At 44.7% G+C, this 22,527-nt stretch overlaps 1 protein-coding gene across 1 annotated transcript in view; it reads right to left on the bottom strand.

The window, feature by feature from the left end:
* LOC119433899 (neprilysin-1-like) overlaps positions 1 to 22,527 on the bottom strand; it is a 52,598-nt gene that overhangs the window by 5,432 nt on the left and 24,639 nt on the right. The window contains exons 8-17 of the mRNA XM_037701182.2: positions 19,688 to 19,774; positions 17,914 to 18,047; positions 17,610 to 17,835; positions 15,758 to 15,856; positions 9,627 to 9,704; positions 9,433 to 9,545; positions 9,005 to 9,063; positions 8,486 to 8,537; positions 3,941 to 4,008; positions 301 to 431 (exon numbers count right to left, since the gene is read on the bottom strand). Coding sequence (XP_037557110.2) covers positions 301 to 431; positions 3,941 to 4,008; positions 8,486 to 8,537; positions 9,005 to 9,063; positions 9,433 to 9,545; positions 9,627 to 9,704; positions 15,758 to 15,856; positions 17,610 to 17,835; positions 17,914 to 18,047; positions 19,688 to 19,774 — 1,047 coding nt within the window. The remainder of the gene's footprint in view (positions 1 to 300; positions 432 to 3,940; positions 4,009 to 8,485; positions 8,538 to 9,004; positions 9,064 to 9,432; positions 9,546 to 9,626; positions 9,705 to 15,757; positions 15,857 to 17,609; positions 17,836 to 17,913; positions 18,048 to 19,687; positions 19,775 to 22,527) is intronic.

Here is a 22,527-nt window from a genome sequence, read left to right as displayed (position 1 = left end):
AACTGATTTTCGCGGGCTAGACTGTGAGAACTTGTTGCTGGTTTGGGCCAGGAGTAAAAATATTGTGAGTACTGACTTTCGGCTAGCCGCTGCCGGATACCAGAAAGCTTCTTTCTCGAAGGTTTATACGAGAGCAAGAACGCTTAGAAAGCCTTCCCCAAATATCCACATGAAAGCACCAGTCGTTGTGTAGTAATTAAGTGAAACAGACTTTTCGAGTTGATCATTGAGAAAAGTAGCAAGGCAATAACAGAGGCAAATTTCAAGTGTAATTGACATGACTCCGTATTTCGCACCCACCGTTCTGTTGGCCAATTCGCTGAACACGGAGCCGTATTGGCGAATAAAACATTCTGACTTCACGTCGAACTTCTTTTGCGTCGAATTGCTCCACCAGTTTCTCAACCGTCCATCCTCATCGAACTGTTTACCTGCAAGATTATGTGATAACTCGGGCATAGGAAATCAGTTCCAGTATTTATAAATGCCGTACATAAGGAGTCTTACAAGACATCTGTGTACGATTCCCTATAGGAAAGGATTGAAAGTTGTTTATAAGGAGAAGAACAGGCTTCTGTTGTCATGTAGAACCGCGACACCAATGTTGGATTTGCGTGCATGCTGCTAAACAGAAACAAATAATTGTGAATCCGCATGCACTTACTATATCGCAAGAAAAAAAATTATACACTGCATCTAATATCCTCTTTCGCGAGGATATAGACAGAGAACAAATTAACCAAACTCCTCTCAATTACAGAAAGATGAGCATATCTCTGTTCTGCCTAATTAAGAAATCAATCCCTACATATTATCGGAATAACGTATTGTCGTCTTGTACGGTTTTCTAAATCACGCAGAGCTGGTACTATAACAGATCATATTAACCGTTTCGTAGTTTAAAGAGCACCTAAGTTGTTGTAAGAAATGAGGTTGTACATACGAACGTGGAAAAAAGACGCCGAGGGTGGCTGAAGAAGTGCGCAAACGAAAACTGGGATTTGAAGTCGTGACACTGCAACAATGTGCACTCGGGAGCGCAATCGTACAATATTTTTGTCCAAGCTCTTGCTATCGACACAAACACTAAAAGCGGTGGCGTTTCTGCGTGTATTTCGGACGTCACAACAGACACTACTGTAGCGGGTCTGGATTATGTGTGTATCGCGTAGAAATCGTTCTACGATGCATGACGGAGTGTTTGTCTGAGATGCCTCGTCATCATAGTTTTGAAAGCAGCCTCGACGCTGAAGATTATGCATCCATGACAAATACTCGCCGAGATGGCTCAGTGGCTAAGGCGTTGCCCTGCTGAGCACGAGGTCGCGGAATCGAGTCCCGGCCGCGGCGGCTGCATTTCGATGGAGGCGAAATGCAGACACGCCCGTGTGCTCACGGTGTATTGCACGTTAACCACTTAACTGTTTCGGACGAGCACAGCTCGTCATTGCCGAGCTGACCCAAAACCGTTTTTAACGAGTGTAGCTCGTCCGCACGAGGCAATATCTCCTTTTGAACGTTTTGAACGAGACACGCTCGTTGGCAGGCTATTTGGTGTGTCGCGTAGCAGATGGCAGCACTGGGCAGGTAATTTCTGTTTTTTCAAATGCCGTTTCACATTTATTGAGGGGGGGGGGGGGGGACTAGTGTTTAAAATATGGCGTCTGGTGTAGGTGACGCATCTGTGTCGTCGCGGCTGGAAAAGAAACATTTCGCCGTCGTCCATCTCTTTGGACGATAGTTGTTTGGAAACGGAAGTTTGCTTTGTTTCTGGAAGCAAACAATAGCGATGACTTCGAAATTAGCAGTTCATCAGATGAAGAAAGCCGCTCAGAAGACACTATTGCGAGTGCGCGTCATTGGCGGCGCGTCGATGTGAGGGACATTCCCACGAAGGGTCCTCGGCTTCAGTTTTTGGGCGTCCCTGGTAAGGCATTAAATATAAAATTGCCTGATGACGATAACACTTTCCGAAAAGTGCTCTTGCTCTGTTTTTAATTGTTGATTACCAGCAGGTAGCTGGCCTCCTTTATCATCAGCAATAATAAACTGTTATATGGTAATTTGACTTAATATGTGCTTGAAGTTTTTCCAACACCGATAACTCGCTTTTTAGAAGGAAAATATTCAATATAAAGTTTTTTAAATAAGCAGTTTGTACACAGAAATTGTCAAAATAATAAAACGGTTAAGGGGCAAAGAACCCCAGGTGGTCAAAATTAATCCGGAGCCCTTCACCACGGCGTGCCTCATAATAAGAACTGGTTTTGGCACGTAAAACCCCAGAAAGAAGAAGAAAGAAGAAGACATTGATAATGATGAGCGTCGAACATGGCGCATACCTAGAATTGAAGATGCACAAAAAAAACCGTAGGCCATTCCCCTACCGGAAAATGGGGGTAAGCGATGCGTGTCCTGGGTACACCTTGTGTTTGACGGTTATGTTTCTTGTAACTTGACCGTGACCAAGGGAACGTTAGGTGATGTGCTCGGCGTTGGCGGAGTGCCGCAGCTTCAGCGGCGCTTGTACCGTAGGATCGGAAACTGAACGCAACGGAAAAACTGAACGGAAACGAAGCGGGCGCAGCACGCGCGAAGCCCTTTCCTGCCCTTTCCCTCCCCTACAGAAGTGAAACAGCTCTGATTGGCTGCGCACGTGGCGTGAGCGCGCGCCTAGGCAGCTGGCACCGTGCCTAATGACTCGCGCTCCGGCGCCGGCAAGCCATCGCTGGAGTCCGAGTTTCAGCGTTACATTGACGGCGCAGGCTAGCGTAAACAAGCTTCGCTTGAAACTCCTGTTGATTAGCGGAAAACAACGCCGACACCGTCGACAGCGTTGACAGCGTCACTGCCAACAACGGCATCGCAGTGACAGCACACAGTTTCTTTACTTCATGGCTCACAGAATGCACAGCGGCCAAGCGTTCCATACTTCAGCACAACAAATGTCAAGGAAAAAAAAAAGATAATTCGTTTGTTCAAATTTCGTAGGTGATACTGAATCATTTGTCCATAGGGACATCTATTGTAGAAATTTTAGTTTCTGTAAGAATGTACTTCTCGTGTCTCACTTTCCATGCGCTTGTTTGCGTCTGGATTTCAGATACATGCCTCCACATGTTGAGAACTGGTAAAATAGTAATCGCTCCGAACATTACACCGTCTACTGAGCGTTTCCAAATGCTCAATACATTAGGCGCGCCGAGAATTTCCAGCGGCTGCACACGCCAATGCCGTTTTCTTAAATATTTCGTCAAACATCTTACACAGGAGTGATGTTTTTTTTTTTTTTTTCATGTCCGCTAAATGTTTTTAAAATAGACATATCGCTCTCCGGCCACACCTCGCCCTTGCGCCAGAGAAAGCAACGTATCAACATGTGCGTATATGTTATTTTTTTTCTTAAACGTTCCCTGGTTTGTTCTATCGGGAAAACAAGGAGGCTTATTGCGCCAAAGAAAGTAAACAGTGCAGCCAAAATATAAAATGTTCTGTGAAGGTATTGTGGGCCAAAAATTCCCGGTAGAAAAAGTAAATTGATGCCTGTAAATGCCGAGTACTTAAAGAAAGGCTCCCCTTACGGCACCTCATTATCGTCATCGTAGGCGTAATCATGAATCTTGGCGTCATCACGGATATCATAGTGTAGCGTCATATAGCACTGCCGTTGCTGCGACGCGCCCAATGCATACCCATCAGATAAAACAGCGTCGCATGTAGGCTGCCTACCATCAGACAGACTGATGCACCATCTATGGAGCTATAGCATCGCCGCAGACAGCAGAAAGCCACATTCAGCAAAGTAGGTAGGGGTGGCCATAAATATTGTCTCGCGTTAACTTTTTATAGTCTAAATAGAAATGTCGTCTCCTATCGCGATATGACATACAGAAACCACTACTTTACGAGCAGTTATGAACATGCCAATCTCAAAACTTACCTAAGTCGTCGAAGCCATGAATCATTTCGTGCCCGATGATGGTGCCAATCGCCCCGTAGTTAACCGATCTGCCAACAAATTTTTATTAGCAAATACTCAAGCAGCCAAATAGGTGCGCGCGGACACATGTAGATGATATTGTTATGAAACTGGTAAACTGCGTGCATATGAACTAGAAAGTTAACTCGGTGCCATTTTACTGCAGCAACGACTTTTCTCGAGGCCTACCGCAGTTTCGTTTCGAGGCCTCCGCAGTTTCGAAACTACATAATCGAATATCGTATAACATGGCTCAAGATAAAACGGCGCACATTTATTGAGTAGGCATATCTGTACTACCTCTGCAGATGTACCGGTTGCCGACTCTATTCTCTACGGAACGACGCTACGTACCAATACACGCTACCTGAATATCTGCACTGCAGCAAATATGCGCCTCTAAGCGCATCATCCCTTTAAAAAACCGAATAGATACTTCCAAATCTATTTGAGGCTACTTTCCTTGTCCATATGGAACTCACCGCAGGTGAGTTCTTAGTGTTCTTAAAGCTTAGTGTGCTTAAAAACATAGTCTTAATTTCTTTTTTTTAAATATAAATTCTAAACAATTACGAAATATTCCGAACTGCAATATTGCTACTAAGCTTGTAACTTGCAAGCGCCTTGAGTGCAATTTTGGACCCACAGCTAATGCGGCGTAGCGGCGATCGCATTGCGCTCCAAAGTCTGAGGGCGCAGAGTCAAACCCGACCACGGGGCGACCTTTTTATTGATGGGGATGAAATGTAAAAACATCCGTGAGCCGTGCATTGGGCGCACTAGAAATAACCCCAGGTTGTCAAATATATTCCGGAGTCCCCCATGACGGCGCGTCGCATAATTATATCATGGTACAGAAGTTACATACATACATACAGAAGTTAGTTCCGCATTTGCTGCATGTTTTGATAGGTGGACCTATCTTTGACCAAGGTAGATCCACCTATCGAAGCGTAGGCCAGCTTTAATGATGCACTTTATTCCTTCTATATGACAGTGTGCTACTCCATCTGGTGGCCCCCTTCTTGATTTTGGCCGAAATCACATCGTGGTTGGGCATGTAAAACCCTGGGATTTAATTGTACACTCCTCATGATGCTGCTCATAAATGATGTAAAAAGAAGCCACCACAAAAGGCAGCAGGTTCAAGGTGATGCCATTGGAAGTCTGTAGGCGGGCTTCGCTTGAAGAATGAAAAAAATGTGCACAAAGCGTGTTCGGGATAGGTGTGATCGCACCCGCATACTAAAGTAAGGCGCTGAAAAAGGTATAGTGTAAAGGCTGGCGACGGGGATGGCGTTGTGCACTACTAGGCGTGAGGGCGCGTTGTCAAACCCGGCCGCGGCGGCCGCATTTGCTACACGACGGCATGCTTCATGCTTCCGAGTGTAATCTGGGCATTTTCTACCAAAGCGTTCGCGGACTTCGCACCAAAGCATGTGTATTTTTCGCCAATATCATTTCGTCGTCTTTTCCTATTTTTGTTATTCCCGAAACTTGGCTCTGCAGTGAAATTTCCTCTTCAGATTTCTTTCCACCACATTACAACGTCGTTCGCAGGGACGGGACTTCAGTGGAGTTAAACAAAAAGGTGGTGGCGTACTGATTGCTGTTGACAGTTCACTGAAATGTGTAAGACGCAACGACATAGACAGGTGTACAGGAATCGATCCTAGCGTGCTGTGAAAAATTGTTAATATCAGCTATATTCGGTGTATACCACCGAATATATCTCCTGTCTTGTTTGATGAGCTCATCTCTTCCTTCACTTGAAAGTGTCTTATTCTCCCAAAGCAAGCACAGAATAATCCTTCTTTCGTATTTTAACACACCAGGAATTGATTGGAACACGCTTACACGTTATCATTATAATCATAGACAACAAATGCAGCCTGTTGTTGGACTTGGTTTCCTTCTGTTCTCTTCAGCAGCAGAACTTGATCGCCAATTCCTGCTTCAACATTTTAGACATTTGCTTCTCGAATGCTCAAGCTTTAGATGTCTCCCGTTCTGACATTTCGCTTGTGTTTACCGATAAGTTACACCCTTCATTTAAGCTACTGCCTCTTAGTCAGCCTTGAGACAGAACTCCTTCACTGGCATTAATGAATATTCTCTCTTTGCTTTCAAGCGGGGGAATTATGTTGGCTTGTATGATTTGTTGTCCACCAGCGATTGGTCACTGGTCACAGATAAAACCAATGTCGATCACTAAATAGAACAGTTTACGAAGCTTGTTTTTAGCAGTAGGCGCAAATACATTCCTCAGTACAGTCCTAAACACTCTAGATATTCCAACTGGTTCTCATATGAACTTATAACGGCCCTAAAGTATAAAGATCGCGCGCACCGTAAATCCAGAAGTCCTTTGCCTATTCAGCGGAGTGAATAATTACGATTTTTTCGAACTCTCTGCGAACGCCTCTACAAGCGGGATCATGACTCATATATTGCATTCTTGGAGAAGAGCGTCTCTGACCGGCCGGCGGAATTATGGAAGTAAATCCGCAAGCGCTCTATTGCGGAGTTGTCTTATTGATAGACCATGTTATCTTAACGTCAATCGCCAAACGTCTTCTTAAGCGGTAACTATCCGTATTGGAGTAAGGAATGTTGTTGGGCTAGTCGGTTCATAGATTCTGCAAAATGATTAAACTGCGCGAAGAAGACGGCACGGGAACAGACACACAGAAAGCGCTTTGGGTATGCGTCTATGTTTCTGTTCTCGTCAACCATGATGTCTAAGTGCTGGCGCAGCGTGCGCCAGCACTTAGACCTCATGGTTGTTCCTGTGCCCGTTAAATAAATTATTTAAATGATTGGTTATTATTACTATTTCTTTTGAGAACATATTGAGTTGAGATGGATAGTGACGATCAGGCTGGTCACTGCCACCGGAAGGAGCACGACGCCTGCCGGCTCTTCAGATGAGAGGAGACAAAAAAAAAATGAAATGGTAGATAAGAAGGAAGAGGAAAGAAAGCAAGGTGACAAATGTCAAATAAAACTTCGGCAGACACTTAAGACTGCTTTGCTTACGCGTTGGCATGCGAAAACGTGGTTTGAGGACATGATTTTTTAATTTTTTTTTCGCGCACTCCTTGTACGCGCAAGCTCTCGCCTGCAATCTAGCTGCGCCTTGGTAAGGCCGAATGAAATCAGGCCAAGCGTCTCAACGCGCTCGCTTGGCAGCAAAGAGTGCATAACTTGAAGGACCGCTCAGCGCCATTCAGTGCGACATTGTTTTTTTTTTAATTTTATGCACTCCCTTTATACACTGATAACGTGGCGCCACCTCCTCCCTTTGACTGCGCCGCCACCTGCCCAACAACGCACGCACTAGGTCACACGTTTAGAAATCAAAATGGCTGCGACGTGACGTGCGCAATGACGCACGTACCAAGAGGCCCGAGTTCAATCCCCACCCAGACCAAATTTACCAAATTTGTTTTTCAAGGCCATTCATTTATTTCGTTTACAGGAATCTCCCTGAGAAATTTGACGCCAATCCTGGCATGTTTGACATGTTTTTACTGCTTGCGCTGTTGGCCATTTTTGTAACCATCATTCGGTCACGCCGCCGACTACAACGCCGGATTTTCGCGTAATGCAGCATGTAATGCTTTCGCAATAATGAAGCAGAACACGCACAGATTACAGATTTCGCACAGTAGGGCAGGTCAACGTGGATCACGCTTCTGAATGAGTGTTAAAGATAGAAGAAATAGTGTATGAGGCCGTGTCGTTTGAAAACTAAAAGAAAACAAAAGTCGCAGGTTCGCACGAAAGGCAAAGCAATGACTGCGATAGCAAATTAGTACACAGCTATACGAAGTAAGGATATTAGTTTTATCGCCCGCATAAACTTGCAAACGTTCACTTACTAAATAAATTAACAAGCATGATGCCACGCGCGCACAGGCAAACACGAACAAATCTCGCCCGATGACCGCAGAAACTCGCTGTCAGAACGCTGGAGTGAAGAAGTGCGGCAGTAGCAGCGAGCGAATTGACCTTCTTGTTTTCTCTCGCTTCAACGGGAACTAAACGTCGAAAGCACAGTGCATACTAAGCTATCGGCACTGGGCGTACTTTATCCACACCGCAGATCGCTTTGAAGATGAGGACCGCGCGGTTGCGCACTTTGCCCACGTCGCAGATCGCTGTCAAGATAAGGCGTCCGTGCCGTAATCAGCAGCCGCCGGAGTAGAAGGCCCCCCTCCCCCCCGTGCCTCGCGCGCTACAGAAGACGGGGCGCTTCCGCCCTGCCTTTCTCCCTCGCCCGCGCGAGATTTAGCCGCGATCGTCGGCTGACCCTCGCAAGCTTTCGCTCGCACATAGAGCCTACGGCGCGTGGCCAGGGCGACGGCAGAAATGCTCTTGAAGTGTCCATATAACTCCTATCGCAATGATAACCCTACAAACCCTCCATATAACAGAAACACCAGCCATCCAAAGTGCGGGAAGACGGGAAAAGAAGTTATTGCTTTAAAGATTTATACGTACTCCGGTAGTCCATGCTGGTAAAAGGAGTCTCGAAGTATTCCAGCCGGGAAAACTGAAACGAGCGGCGCAATATCAGATTAACGCGCAAGCCAGTTTTGTGTTTGGACCTCGTATAGATGTGCTAAGTGTGATGCCAAAACACGAATGACAACAGGCTTTGCTTTTCGCGAGGGCTAGTTCTTGTTTCAAGATTTATCAGCAGACCGCTGAACTCGCCGAAACTTTCTGCTGAACTTATTTGCCAGACTTGTGATTCATTGACGTAGTTTGCTTTTTCATCACAGCAGTGTGAATGCATTGAGCACTTAGATCCTGATGCATTAAACGTTTAATCGCGATTGCAATGTCCGTGTATGCAATATAAGTTCACCGCAACCTAACAAACAAAGAAACGTATAAGATTTATAGCACTAGGGTTTAGAACGAGTGGAAGAAAACACCGACAACAGGCGTGTTTTGTATCGCTAAAAGCTTGATAACAAATTTAATGCATCTGTTTGAAAACTAGTCTGAATTTACCCATTTCATTCGTCCCAGGGCTGTAGAACGCGTTTACGACGGCAGGCGCAGTGATCCAGCTGCAAAGAAATCAGACGCAAATATCAAAACAAAGGCAATTGTTTGATAATATTTTGTTGATATAAGAAAAGCGTCGCAGGAATTTATATTACTATACATAAAAATATTTGGGGGGGGGGGGGGGGGTCATCACTGGTCATGCAATAGAGTACCCAGAAATCCTCCAAGAATTGGTTGACGAAAATTGCTCAGATGTGTTTGCTTTCTCTAACTTAATAGAGTGGGAAAATAAATTAAAAAAGAACAATTTACCGAAGCTCCCGACAACAGTATACACATATTTGAAAAATTGGGGGGGGGGGGGGGGGAGCTTTAGCTGCCAAACCTACGGTCTCATTATAAGTCCCGTCGTGTACACGTATACTTACTTGTTTTTCTTATCGGGGGTCTTTCGTAGTAGCAGCAGCGTTTTGATGGCAGCATTGTCTTGGAAAAGTAATATAATTTTAAAGAAGGGGTCACTTAAGTTGAAATGAGGAACCTGTAAGAAACACAAAAAAATATTGTATTTAAGAAGGAATTCTGTGCCCAAGTTTCAAGATATAGTGCAGTATTTACTTACGTATCGAAATTGATGTTCCATAACGGTTTCATTTAGAATCCATGGGGGAAATCCGATTTTGTTAGTCATTTTTATCAGCTGTATGAGAAAGAGAGTAAGCAGTGCAGCACCAGTTTTTTTTTTTGTGTGTGTGTGTGTGTGTGTCAGTGTGTGTGTGTGATCTCGAGAAGATCACACATTCATCCACGCTGTGGAAGTAGTGTGCCCAAGGTCCCCAAAAAACTTCCGAGGATGCATGTTTCACAGTCAAGTTAGCCAAACAAAAAGTATTTTGTTCCATAGCACACCAACGGCACATAGTCACCATGGATGGATGGATGGAAAACTTTAATGAACGTCCTGAGGCATGGTCACCATGAATTCAAATATAACAAACATGTCCCATGCTCCGAGCTCATGTATCCAGCTTTCTTGTTGCACTTACCAGTAAAATACACTTGACAAACATTATATCTTTAGAGATAAACGGGTGCCAGCTAGAGAGTTCTATATATTTTTATACTATTGTAAACTGTGTTTGAGAAGACTCAACCGGAAATGTTTCGGGAGCCTTTTCTGTAGTACAAAAGGGTGTTACGTTCAGAACATTGCCCGGAGGGCATGTTTCGCCGTCGTTGCGGTATTTATGGTAACACCATTCTGCTGAACCACTGTGAGCACTGAAATTATGTCAACTAAGGTATTTCTGCAGGAGGGCGCTTTATCATTGCAGTGTGGTTAAGACATTCTGCTCAAGCGACTTGCCCTCGCCATTATTGTCAAAATTGTCTTCCGTGGCCTGTTTGTTTATCAAGCGCACCGCACCGTTCGTCTCGATGGTTCCCAGGACGCCTATACGAGAAATTCATCAAAAGGCGTGTTAGACGGGCGGTCGTATATTAACACTGCAAGCAGCCCAAGCCAACCACCACAAACAGTCAGCTACGTGCCGCTGTTTGGTGTTCAGTGAACGACGACGAACGTACTGTTGCACTCTTTCGCCATGAAGGCGGAGTCAACCTGATTGAAGGAACATCACATCATCAGTTTCCCTGGCGTAGAGATCTGGAGAAAAGGCGGCTCATATTGAAGTCGCAATTTTAGGTGTTACCAGTGTCTTTCCACAATGAAGTAGCTGTGTGCTCCAACTATGTGTGCTCGGATAGTCATCAGTTTTCCTGTAACTATAAGTAACCCTTAATCCGGTAAATATGTATGCTCTAAGATATCCCCTAAAGTGCAAATGCCCATTCATACCTGCCATTCAACTTCCGAACTATAACTCCTGACCAACAAGCCTCCTTCGTCGTAAAGGTGAGGTTGAAGGCGCGGGCGTGCCTAGCCTCCGTGTGACGCCCAGATATAGCGTCGGCCAGCGACCTCTTTTCCAGAGGCACCGATGGCGTAGCTGCGACTTTTTAGGACGCCCGATTCCTGGCCTCGCTGACCTACCCAAACAGAGGGAACAAATCCGTACAAAACGCCATTGGCACACCCTCTTTTGTAGTGTTTTACACAGGGAGTAACTCATACTTAGACGGCCGTGCTGCACAGTCAAATTATTCAAGAATGTACAAAGGACATATGTGGCCGCTTACCCTTTACAAAGGTCTAGGAGCGTAAATGAGTTTTATTTTGGCAATGGAGTAATACTGAAGGTTGCATGACAAAATTATTTGTGCAATTGTCTGCTTGATAAGTTGCGATAGTAACATTTATGTGTTGCTCACTATTACACGTAAATATGCACAATATTTTCGCAAATGTCCTTCGCATATTTTTTGCGAGATAAGCGCTAATTTATGCGCATATTGCTCTGTTTGTATTTTTCGTTCAGGTCCGTGTTTCGTCTTTTGGACGGCTAACATATTCTTTAACATTTATGAAAAACACAGGGGCTCACGGTTCCGACCGGCACCCAATGTACCACTATCAATATTGATAGTGGTAATTCTCTTTCGGCCGTAAGCGTGACGCTTCCATTTTTTCCTACCACATACAGGGAGACAAGCTTTCGCGGGCATCATGTTATAAATATCTTGGCGTTTACCTTACACCAGGCCTCTCCTGGTTTGAACACATCACTGCTACGTGCGCGAAAGCCTCAAAATCTTTAGGGTATCTACGACGAAACCTCCGTCATTGCCCCTCAAACGTTCGTAAATTATCCTATTTAACTTTCGTCCGCCCACAACTTGAATATGCCTCATCTGTTTGGTCCCCTTCCGCTCATTATCAAATTAACATGCTTGAAGCAGTTCAGAACAGAGCCGCCCGTTACATTTCAAGGAACTATGACAATCATTCAAGTGTGACTCAACTTAAACTTGATCATTCCCTTCAACCATTGGCCATCCGCCGTCAAATATCTCTCCTATGCCTGTTTCACAAGTACGTCTACAGCAATAAAATAGCCTCGTTACACCTTGAACGCCCTCTTTTCACGTCACGCAGGCTACATAATCACCTCAGCTTCATGCGCATCTTTGGCAATACGAACGCTTTTAACACATCCGCACTTCCACAAGCCATCCGCATGTGGAATGATCTTCCCGATCATATCGCCTCTGATAATAACCTTAACACATTTCGCCAGAAGCTTGAGGTACATATTTTCTGTTAAATAGTGCTGTAACATGGTCTCGGCGTTTAAGTTCTTTTGTTTATTTTGCGATGTGTTGCATTTTTGTTAGTTTTTTTTTCTTCACTTGCACTCAAATGCTCTTTTAGTGCTTATTTCGGAAACGTATTTTTTCTTGACTTGCGTTGGAAACTTCTTTTACATTTTGCAATTTACTCTGTTGCGTTGCGTTTTGATGTTCACTTGCATTGTAACCCTGTTCTATACTAGTTTGCGTGTGCTTTCATTGTATTAAGTAAACCCCCCCTTACTCAATGCCCTTTGGGCCTGTAAGGTATTTTTAAATAAATAAATAAATAAATAAATATCGACAAGATAGCCCTTCTGACGTCACTGGAGTACAAAGAAATTTGCGCCTTTCTTCATTTAGGTGCTCTTTGCTGTCATGTTCCATCTAGTGCACTATTACCATTGTTGTCGTATTACATTTGAGTGATTGCTGGGTATAACGGTTAGGATTTGTTCATGTCCGCGCAGAAATGAAAGTTTGTTCACAAGTATTTTTGCAAATTTCTTAAGTACATATTTAGTCTGGGGATAACATATACGCTATATTTACGCTAAAAGAAGAAACATCGGTCGTATTCTGAGCTACGTTACTGTGTAAGCATAAATACCTTTTTCTTAGTGTGCATTTTATTTCTGCCTGAAGGGCATTTTCTTATAGTTACAGCCATAAAAATCTGACATATTGCCAAGGTTCATTCTACCCTCGATCAACATTTTCTGTTTTTCCAACGCAACAGCGATTTTGAGGGAATTAAGGGTGGTAGTTATGGACATACAGCAAGCGCCCTTATGAATGTAACTTGATTTAATGTGCTCTGTGATTACTATACATTTCAGAAGTGCAAATAAATGCCAGATAATTGCATAACTCAGTTCTTTTGTTGCTGTACATAAGATACTGAAAGATTGCGGGTAATAACGTGATTGATTAGCACTGAAATTCAGATTTCCTTTTCACACACACACACAAACACACATACACAGATATATAAGGCGTTTGAGGTGTAATCCGCAGTACAACGCACAGTATAGACCTTCTGTTTCGGGTTCAGTTCATGCGAAGGTATTTATAAGTTTCCTGACTGACCTTTTAAAAAGTGAAAGTTGTAACAATAGATTTTATTGCCCAACGGAGCAGCAAATTCCCGAACCCCCACAACCATCTCTCTCAAAAAAAAAAAAAAAAAAACGGTTAGTTCACTGCCACTACAGAAAACGGCAGGCGTCACCAACCAGAAAATAAATCACTTTTCTCCCCAACACTTTATGGCTCGAATTTCAATCACTGCAATGCTCTCTAAACAGCGGCCTGTTTTGAATCAGCCGGCAGTTCTCATTTTATCACCGAGGAAAATCTCCAGCTTCATTACCCTTCATAGGCCTACGAGCCATTCCTATTTTAGTAAAGCTTTAGCATACCATCACCCACGTGACCTTGAAAAATAAAGGGAAAATGCTAGTGACCACCTTTGTACTTTCACTTTACGCGCATGCTTGCAAAATTTCAAGAAAACGTTATGCGCGTGTCCACCGAATTGGCGTAGGTATAGTCGAATATCATCATCATCATGATGATGATGATGATATTCATCATCATCTATGGGGGGTGCTATACGACTATCATCATCATGATGATGATGATGATAGTCGTATAGCACCCCCCATAGAAATGGTTCGCCGAGTTGCTTTGCAACCTCCCTCTTGGGATACTCACCTCATTCAAAAGAAGTTTGGCAATATTCTGTTTTGGGGTCGAGATTTATATGTGAGCAGACACGGTGGCCGGAGGCTGCCATACGATATTCATGCAGCAGGCACGTGATAGGTATATGCGCACACAGGAGGCAAGTGAAAACAGCGCGGAAAGTATACCACAATCTTTAATCTGTGGGGCGTTTTGCAGTGTTCTTTTTATCAAAAACTGCTGTAACAATCGATGAACCAATACTCGGTCTAAGCCTCAAAATGGCAACTTTGTCTTGTAAACTCAACATAAGCAAGCCGCCATCATCCCGTTATCCTTCATGAATCGACCGAATCCAGATTCCACCTGTAAATTTTGTGTTGTAAATATGTACTGCGTTTTTGCTGGTACCTTTAATATTGCTCGAACGGACTGCATAGCGGTTACATATTCTATGCATGGCATCATCCGGCCGCCTTTATTTCTTTCGTCGAGTACTGATATCAACTACGTGACCATCCTTAACCTTTGCCCCAGTTTCCCAGCCTGTGGGATGCATGAGTAGTCTTCGTGTTAAATCAAGCGTATTGATAAGCTGCCGGTGACGGCTTCGGAATGACTTCCAAACGCAGTAAAATTGTTTTTATTATTATTATTTTTTTAGAACTATCTTCTCATAGTCCCCGCCGGGTTGGCTTAACGGCGAAGGATTTGCGCTGCTAAGCTCGACGTCGCGGGGTCAAATCCCGGCCGCGGCGGCCGTATTGTGATGGGTGTGAGAAGCAAGAACGCTCGTGTACTTAGATTTAGGCACATATTAAAAATTAAAATATGGGGTTTTACGCACCAAAACCATGATCTGATTATGAGGCGCGCCATAGTGGGGGACTCCAGAATAATTTGGACCCCCTGGGGTTCCTTAACGCGCACCTCAATGTAAGTACACGGGTGTTTTCGCTTTTGGTCCCCATCGAAATGTGGCCGCCGTGGCCGGGAATCGATCCCGCGACCTCGTGCTTAGCAGCCTAACACCATAGCCACTAAGCAACCACTGCAGGTTGGCGCATGTTAAAGAACCCCGGATGGTCAAAATTATTGCGGAGTCCTACTTTATGGCATGCCACATAATGAGGTCGTATTTTGGTGCGTGAGACTGTATAATGAAACTATTATTCTTTTGCTCTCGCTGAGTGCTTCTAACTGCTGATTATATCGTAAACTCGCGTTTATGCTTGTCAGTCACTTCAAAAACAGATTATTATTCCTTTTGTTCAGTATTCTTGAACACGTTTGTGGGCTTTTCTGAATCAGGCAATCAAGCACTGGTTTCCCGTCACCTTGAAAAATTGTATACATGACGACGTCAACTGCGGAGTTATTATTTTTAAGACATCCGTCTTAGTTACTTGCCCTTAGCATGTCTCAACCTAACGCTTCGGTGGGAGTATTGACACGTCACTTATGGGTGGACGATGGCTTCCAGATGACATTGTTCTTCTAAAGGACATTCCTGAGGACGTGCAAACAAGTTATAGTGGACCTGAATTGGCAAAGTCTATGAATTCACTATGCTTGTGACAGTGTGTATGGCTAGAAGGAAGTTCCTGTAGGAGCTAGGAAATTGGACTAGAGTGCATGGTGTAACAGATGCTGAAAACTACGAATGTAATACGCCGGATTCCAAGACACCACAAGATATTTCACAGAAGAGTAGAGTTTTTACAGTTTCCGCGAAACCAAATGATAGCTCGAAAAAACGTTTGGCCATAAAACTGGAGAAACCGTATCATGTGCAACAAATAACGCATTGTGCGGTACCTTCTGCAGTGCTGTTTCTTTTGTGCTGTTGTCCATCCAGGGTCTTGTTGAAAGCGAGTCATTGAAGGTCTTCTTTATTCTTTCAATCATCGTTTCGACCTGATATGAAATAGAAAAAGAAAGGATGTCGTTATAACAATGTTAATGAAAAGTTTGACAGACTGCGCAGCACGGAGTCAACGACAGCGTTAAGCACCTTCAATGTCATGGGCACTTCGCGTGACCAACGGTCCTACGACCGGCCAAATGTTACTGAAACAATGTTCAAGATTTGCCTTCGCTTAAAGGCCACCGTGTAATACTCAGTAACTCTTGCGAATTTTTGGCTCTGCAGATGAGAAAATTTATCCGCGAAGGGTCGCTTAGGGCTTTTGGTGGCATAATGAAATTTTAACTCCTCCAGCGAGCCACATTCTAGAGTAAAGAACAACCTCTACAAAGATGCACAACTCCACAAAGCATTGTACAGCAGAAATTTCGTCGGATCCGGTTGTTTGTCCAGGCACCTAGAATTTAAAGGAGGCGTTCTGTGTGCGTCCGCTTCGGACAGGTGGGAAGTTTGGGGATTGGAGAGGGGGAGGGAAGGGGTGGTAGAAGCGTCTTGCTAAGACACCTTCATTCCTAGATTTGCTGCTTCGTAACGTAACAAACGACATTTTAACCGCAAACTTACGCATGCAAGGTGTGCCTTGACCGTGTTACGCATCTAAGCAGTTCATCTTTACAGCGTTGATGATGCACCACGCCTGTCCATGTCGCAGCCCATGTCGCAGCCTATGTCGCAGCACTGCTAGGAGGATACGCGCACACTTGCCATTGGTTCTTCTTTTTTCTTTGTTTTTTGGAAGCAGCTGCGTTATTTCGCTGCTCTTGTGCATTTAAACATTCAACAAATACCTAACCTAGTTCAGTTTCAGATCATCTGTGAGATAAGATAAGTCACAGGTCTGCGCGGCACACGCAGAACAGTCACAGGGTAAGCTGGTGGAGCGGCTCAAAAGTAGCTCCAATTTCGGCACCACGCACACCAAGCTCTTCGCGGCAAAGTCTCTTCGCCTCGTTTTGACGAGAACGATCTGAACTGTCCGCCCGGTTTCGACGGAGAGCTGCGGCTTGTAATGCTCTCTGCACAGCAGTCTGCTGAGCCCGATGATGCCTGATTGTAGCTGTGGACGTAGCTCTATGATTCGCATTTTCAGCAGTGGTTCGTACCTTGCGAGGAGACGCCATAACGTGTACCAAAGAGGTATCCAGAATACGTGGCGCACATCTCGCATCCCTTTATACCCGGGGCATGGTACATTGTTGTTGTTGATGATGATAATGATTGTTTATTGGAATCTTCAAAACGGGGTGGTGATAAATTGTCACCTAGCCTGAATTAACCAGGTCCAGTTACATGCAGCATGCAATTTCTATATGAACGCTGCGTTTTCAGGCACCTTAGCTAGATGGCTCCACCACAATGGCGGAGGCTCGGGATCGCGTTGATTGCGCGTCTCGTCTAAATTGCATCTCGTCGTCTGCGCATGCGCACGCTGCGTTTGCAAGTGCCTTAACTAGATGGCGCCACCATTCTTCATTCCCACCATTCACCACCGTTGGCGTGGGCCACATTGGGGCATCTTTAACCACATTCAGCTGCGCGTATACAAATTTGGCAGCAAGAGGGACCAGCACATTTTCTCAAAAACTTATCTACTGGTCTCTAAGTTTCACACAGCGTATGTATGTTTTTCCATACACATATATATGTATAATTCCAAACATAGATACTTTCCAAGCACATCTACCTTTCCAAGTTGCACAAAATACATAAATATCTCTGTTTCAGGTGTTCTTGTAAACTCACGTCATTTTTGGCTGTGACGTTGAAGTTTTTCTCGATGTACATTCCACCAATCACGAAAGGCATCGTGTCGACGACATTTTCAAGGCAATACTGCCAATGCGGCTTCGCTTTTTGGACACCATACGTAACTTGTAGATACGCTTGCCAAGCTTTTGCGAATTGCTTCGACGTATGCAAAAGCAGCTGGAAAGTGCGTCTCCACCCAGCAAGATTGTACATGTCTGTCCTAAAAAGCACAATCATTTATTTAAATAGGCAAAATACGTGACCGTTCATATATATATTTAAAGTACTGAGAACTTACAGGTCATATATGCACTCAACAAAATCGTTGACCTTCTTGAAGTAAGGCATCCCAAACATAGCGACTTGCTCTGTCTCGTTTAATGTGATGTTCGCCACCGAGAACATTTTGTTCAAGCCATGTAGTAGTGGAATCTAGAAAAAGAAATGTCGATAATTTATTTACGATTATCTCAAAACAGTACGTACACTGAAAAACAATGAAAAATAACTGGCCTTCAAATAAGACTTTACGCCACAGACAGTTTATTTTTGAATGCTTCCATTTTTACTTATTTATATATTGTTTACTTTTTTGCTTTATATGGTGCGACAGGGTCGGAGAGTGCTTTTCAACAATTTAAGACCTGAAAGCGCTATCGCTGGAAGTAGACGAGCCTACCACCGGACCTGGAATTGTAGTATGATCCGAGCATGGGGATGATCGACACTAGCATAAGATGGACAGTACTGTGACAATTCAGAGAATGCTTTCAGGTCTCCTCACCACATTTTTCGCCCAGCGCTTCCTATACCCGCGCTCAATGAGCACAGTTCTTACATCGAAGCTTTCATGCTAGATCAGATCATCTGTCGCTCTAAGTACCCAGGCGGTGTTTGGTGCCTGCTACAATTGTTTAATTTAAATCCATGATTCAAAGACACACACATGCCAAAGCTTTCTTCGCCATGTGAGTCGTACATGTATGGGGTGGGGGAGGGGGGGGGGCGGAGGGATGTAGATGGAGGAGGGGGATCCCTCACGATCGTATGGGTGCTCGGGTTAGAGAGATTAGGTTAAGGCTGAGCATATAAACACCTGCATTGGAGGAGTTCGGGTCATTCGCACCTCTGTCATGACATCAAAGAGCATTCACCAAGTAAAGAAGAAACCTGTTGCCTGGCTGTGATGTGCTGCTGTGCTATTCGCTATTTTGCTGAACGCTGTGCGGAACGCGAACATTTGCATGCGCGGTACTGCGAAGCCGAACGGCACAAAACCTTCTGCGATGGGCGAACGAGAACAATTCCTCGAGCGTAGTGGATAATAAGAATGAGCGCATCATGTGTCTCTTTGTATAGCATCTAAGCAACATGTTTAACGAAAGCTTCGCTAAATGAGGCTTAACGTAGACTCAACAACTGCATTGGACCTGCTGTCTTTTTTGTTACCTCCTCTTCTGCGCATATTCATCCCTAAAGTCAGCCGTTTTATTTCTGCCCCAAGAACATTTTCCCGTGTTAAGGAAAAAGTAAACGACTTTCCACGTTAGAAGCTTCATTTTCTATATACACAACGGTAAATATGACGTTTATTTTATCAATGTGAATACAAGCTTGCTGGCGAAAGAAATAGCAAACGGCGTCTTCCTACTGCGGCCATCTTACCGTTGCTATAACTTGACCTAAGACTCATTCTTAGCCAAATATTTTCCTGCACAAACTTTTCGTTTTTATCACTCTACATGTATTGTAATATTTATTATTCTTTGTAATCAGTTATATTTATTTGTTGAACTGTGTTTCATTTCAAAAGAACAAAATTTTGTATTGGACAGTGCATTTCGTTTGGTAGTTCGCTATAAAAAATGCGCAATGTCTGTTATACATCCACCTGAATCATGCGCTGACACTGTCCGACTGTACGGGCTGACGAGGCCAGTCAACTGGTGGGTAATACTGATTTTTTCTTTTTTTGCCACACTCGGTTTCTTCCCTGAGACTTACATAAAAGATGAGATGTTTCAAAGAAGAATAAAACATTTGACAGAAACTAAAACGGAGAAACATCGTACGTTAGGCACTTTGTTTTCCAGTTCTCCAATAGTGAACGTTTCGTAAATGTCCTTAAGGTCTCGCTTGTCGTCCGGATGCCCTGTCATCTGCAAAAAAGACATAGTTTTTTTGGATAGCAGCTTTCTAATAATATAAACATGGGTGTGCCTACGTAGACAAATTTCATGCAGAAAACATTGAATATTAGTAAAGTGCGCGAATAAGTGTAAATCGCAAGGCATCACTTCACTGTACAGTGATAACACACGCGCAGTCTCAGAAATTTCCGTGACACATGTTGACAAGTCCTTGCAGAAGTATATTGGATCGGAATCTGTGTAAGCGTCCCTGTAGGTTCAGTTTTCCCGGCTTTGTGACTATATAACACTCTGCAAAATTATGTTTCGGTAAGGGCGCATTGACGTACCTCCCCGTGTATTTCTGAATTACGTGTAGTCATTTTTGTAACTTATTGCACTCAGATCTGTAGGCTCCGCCGTGGCCGTATAAAAACTCGCCAACTTCAGCCATTCCCGTGGCGTTCAACTGATTCACCGACACATCAGGAGGCTCTCGCAGCAGGCCCCGTCTACAAGAAAAAAACATTGTCGCAGTTTCACCTGAAAGGCGAAGCATCAATTGCGACAGCAAATTTGTAGAGAGCTATACGTAGTAATGATATTAGCTTTATCAGCTTGGACATGTAGCAGCACCGGCAACACGCAGAACTGTTGTCGACGCCGTCGGCGTTTTGCCCGCGTTCGCTCAAAATGCGTGCGGCGTTGGTGACTGTTGCCGGAGCCTCTGATATAAATAGGCACTTGGTGCCGCAGCTAAACGTCGCCTCCCTTCCCTCCCCCTCCCCCCCCCTCCCCCACGGCCTCTCGCGCGTCGGAAGAAGGCGCGTTTGCTCTACATATATGGCGATTGTAAAGGAGGAAAGAGACGCCTACTTCTGCAGCCCTTAATAAGCGAGCACGGCGCAGAACGCGCGTTTGTTCTCCGCTGTGCGTTCACTCTCCGTGAAAGCGCGCGCCCCTCGCGCCCTTTCACTCGCACATACAGCGTTCGGCGCTCGGCGACGTTGGCGCTGAGCCGTGCTCCCTCAAGGGCTGCAGAAGATAGCGCCAACCTTTCCCTTTCCCTCAAGAACCACTTATCATATCGGCGACGATTTCATCTCTATTGACGTCATATACGGAACCTCACGGCGACGGCGACGGCGACGGCAGAAATCTGCTTTTGAGTGTCCATATAATTGCTATCGCAATAGAAGTTGTTTAATTGCGATATCACTAATAGCCCCCCTATTTAGAAATGCTTCGTAAGTTGAAGCCCATGCTTGACTTTCTGCATGACGCCTGGCGTGAATGTGCCCTAGACGCTCGTTGCTTTTCCTTCGGCGCGTTCGCTACAGGCGTGATTTAGATCAGGACGCTACGGCGAGTTCGCAGCGAGCGGACGCATGCCACATGTACTCTGCGGTTTTGTAGCGAGAGCTACACTGGCCGTATTCTCGCCGTTTCGCTGCGGTCGGTGGCCGCACCGCGAGCTGAGCCGTTGCCTAGCAACCGCCGCAGCTGCCAGCACCGCTCGCCGCGCCATCTGGCATGACGTCAGAGGAGGAGCCGGTGAAACCGCGAGCTCAGCCGTTGCCTAGCAACCGCCGGCGTTGCATCGGCGTTGCCGGCATTGCATCGCCGGAGGAGCCGGCATTGCATCGTAAATATAGAACGGGCGGCTCAGTGGGATTCATCAGCAGACAGGGAAAGTGAGTCGGAGAGACTGAAAGAAGCCAGGCTTCGTCGTCGGAACGAATCCAAGAGGAGGCAGCAAGCCGAGGAGACGGAGGAAGAACAAGCCGCACGCATCGAGAAGCGTCGTAAGTACGAAGCGGCCAGTTAGCTTCTCCAGTTCTACGTTAAATTGGGAATGGTTCGCTGTCTACGTTGGGAGGCATGAAGCTTCTCTCATTGCCTCTGGGGATGGTATACTTCCGGCTATGACCAAGGTCTTCTCTTCATGCATTTTCCATGTGTAGTTTAAATTTAGGCCAGTGAATACGTCATACTGCATTCGACGAGGAGAAATTGTTTAGCCCCCTTGTCTGTAAGTAAGGAACATGGCCACTTCCACGTGTTTCTAATAATGTAGGCATCTTCTGATAATTTATCACAATAGCAGTGATGCCTTTATTGGCAGTAGCTTGTGATGAAACATTCCGTACCGCATAAGCCGGTTTACTGGGGCTATGACTGTTTTAAGGTCGAGAAATGTTGGGGCGGAAGGTGACGATGAAGAAGTTGCCTTGTTGACGTCATGATAAGAATGGAAGGTTGTCGATGCCATCCGGGATTTCATTGCAGGGTCAGAAAGATTTAGATGATAAAATCAGGGCCTAGGGTTCCGAAATATTTTTACAAATTGGATGACAAGCTGCTTATTTTTAAAGTTTTTTTTTATTCTATTATAGTCATGTGATATATTCTACCTATTCGTTCTCATATGCGTCCGTATTCCCAAATTTATGTTTGCAGTATTTTATACATCTCTTTTTCATTGTTATATCGAACTACCCGGTCCTTGGCCAATCCCCCAGAGTGGGTATGTGCCACTACCACTAAGGCTCTACATCTACATCTATAAGAATTCTGAGTTAACAATCGCGACGACGGTTGCTGCCGTCCTCGTCAACCGGACGGAAAAGGCGAACTGTTGTGCGGATGGCCAAAGAAAACTCTGTGTCGAGGTTTTTACGTCTGTCTTCGCAAGATGGCTCTTATTTGTCTCTAATATCAATCCCGATAAAGGCCGGCCCAGCTTAAACTCTGAAAGCAGTTCGTTGTTGTTTTTTCAGATA

This window comes from Dermacentor silvarum, chromosome 11 (genome assembly GCF_013339745.2).
Source record: "Dermacentor silvarum isolate Dsil-2018 chromosome 11, BIME_Dsil_1.4, whole genome shotgun sequence".
NCBI classification, from domain to species: domain Eukaryota; kingdom Metazoa; phylum Arthropoda; class Arachnida; order Ixodida; family Ixodidae; genus Dermacentor; species Dermacentor silvarum.
Note: the sequence above shows the minus strand (reverse complement) of the source record. Positions and strands in the feature narration are given on the sequence as shown.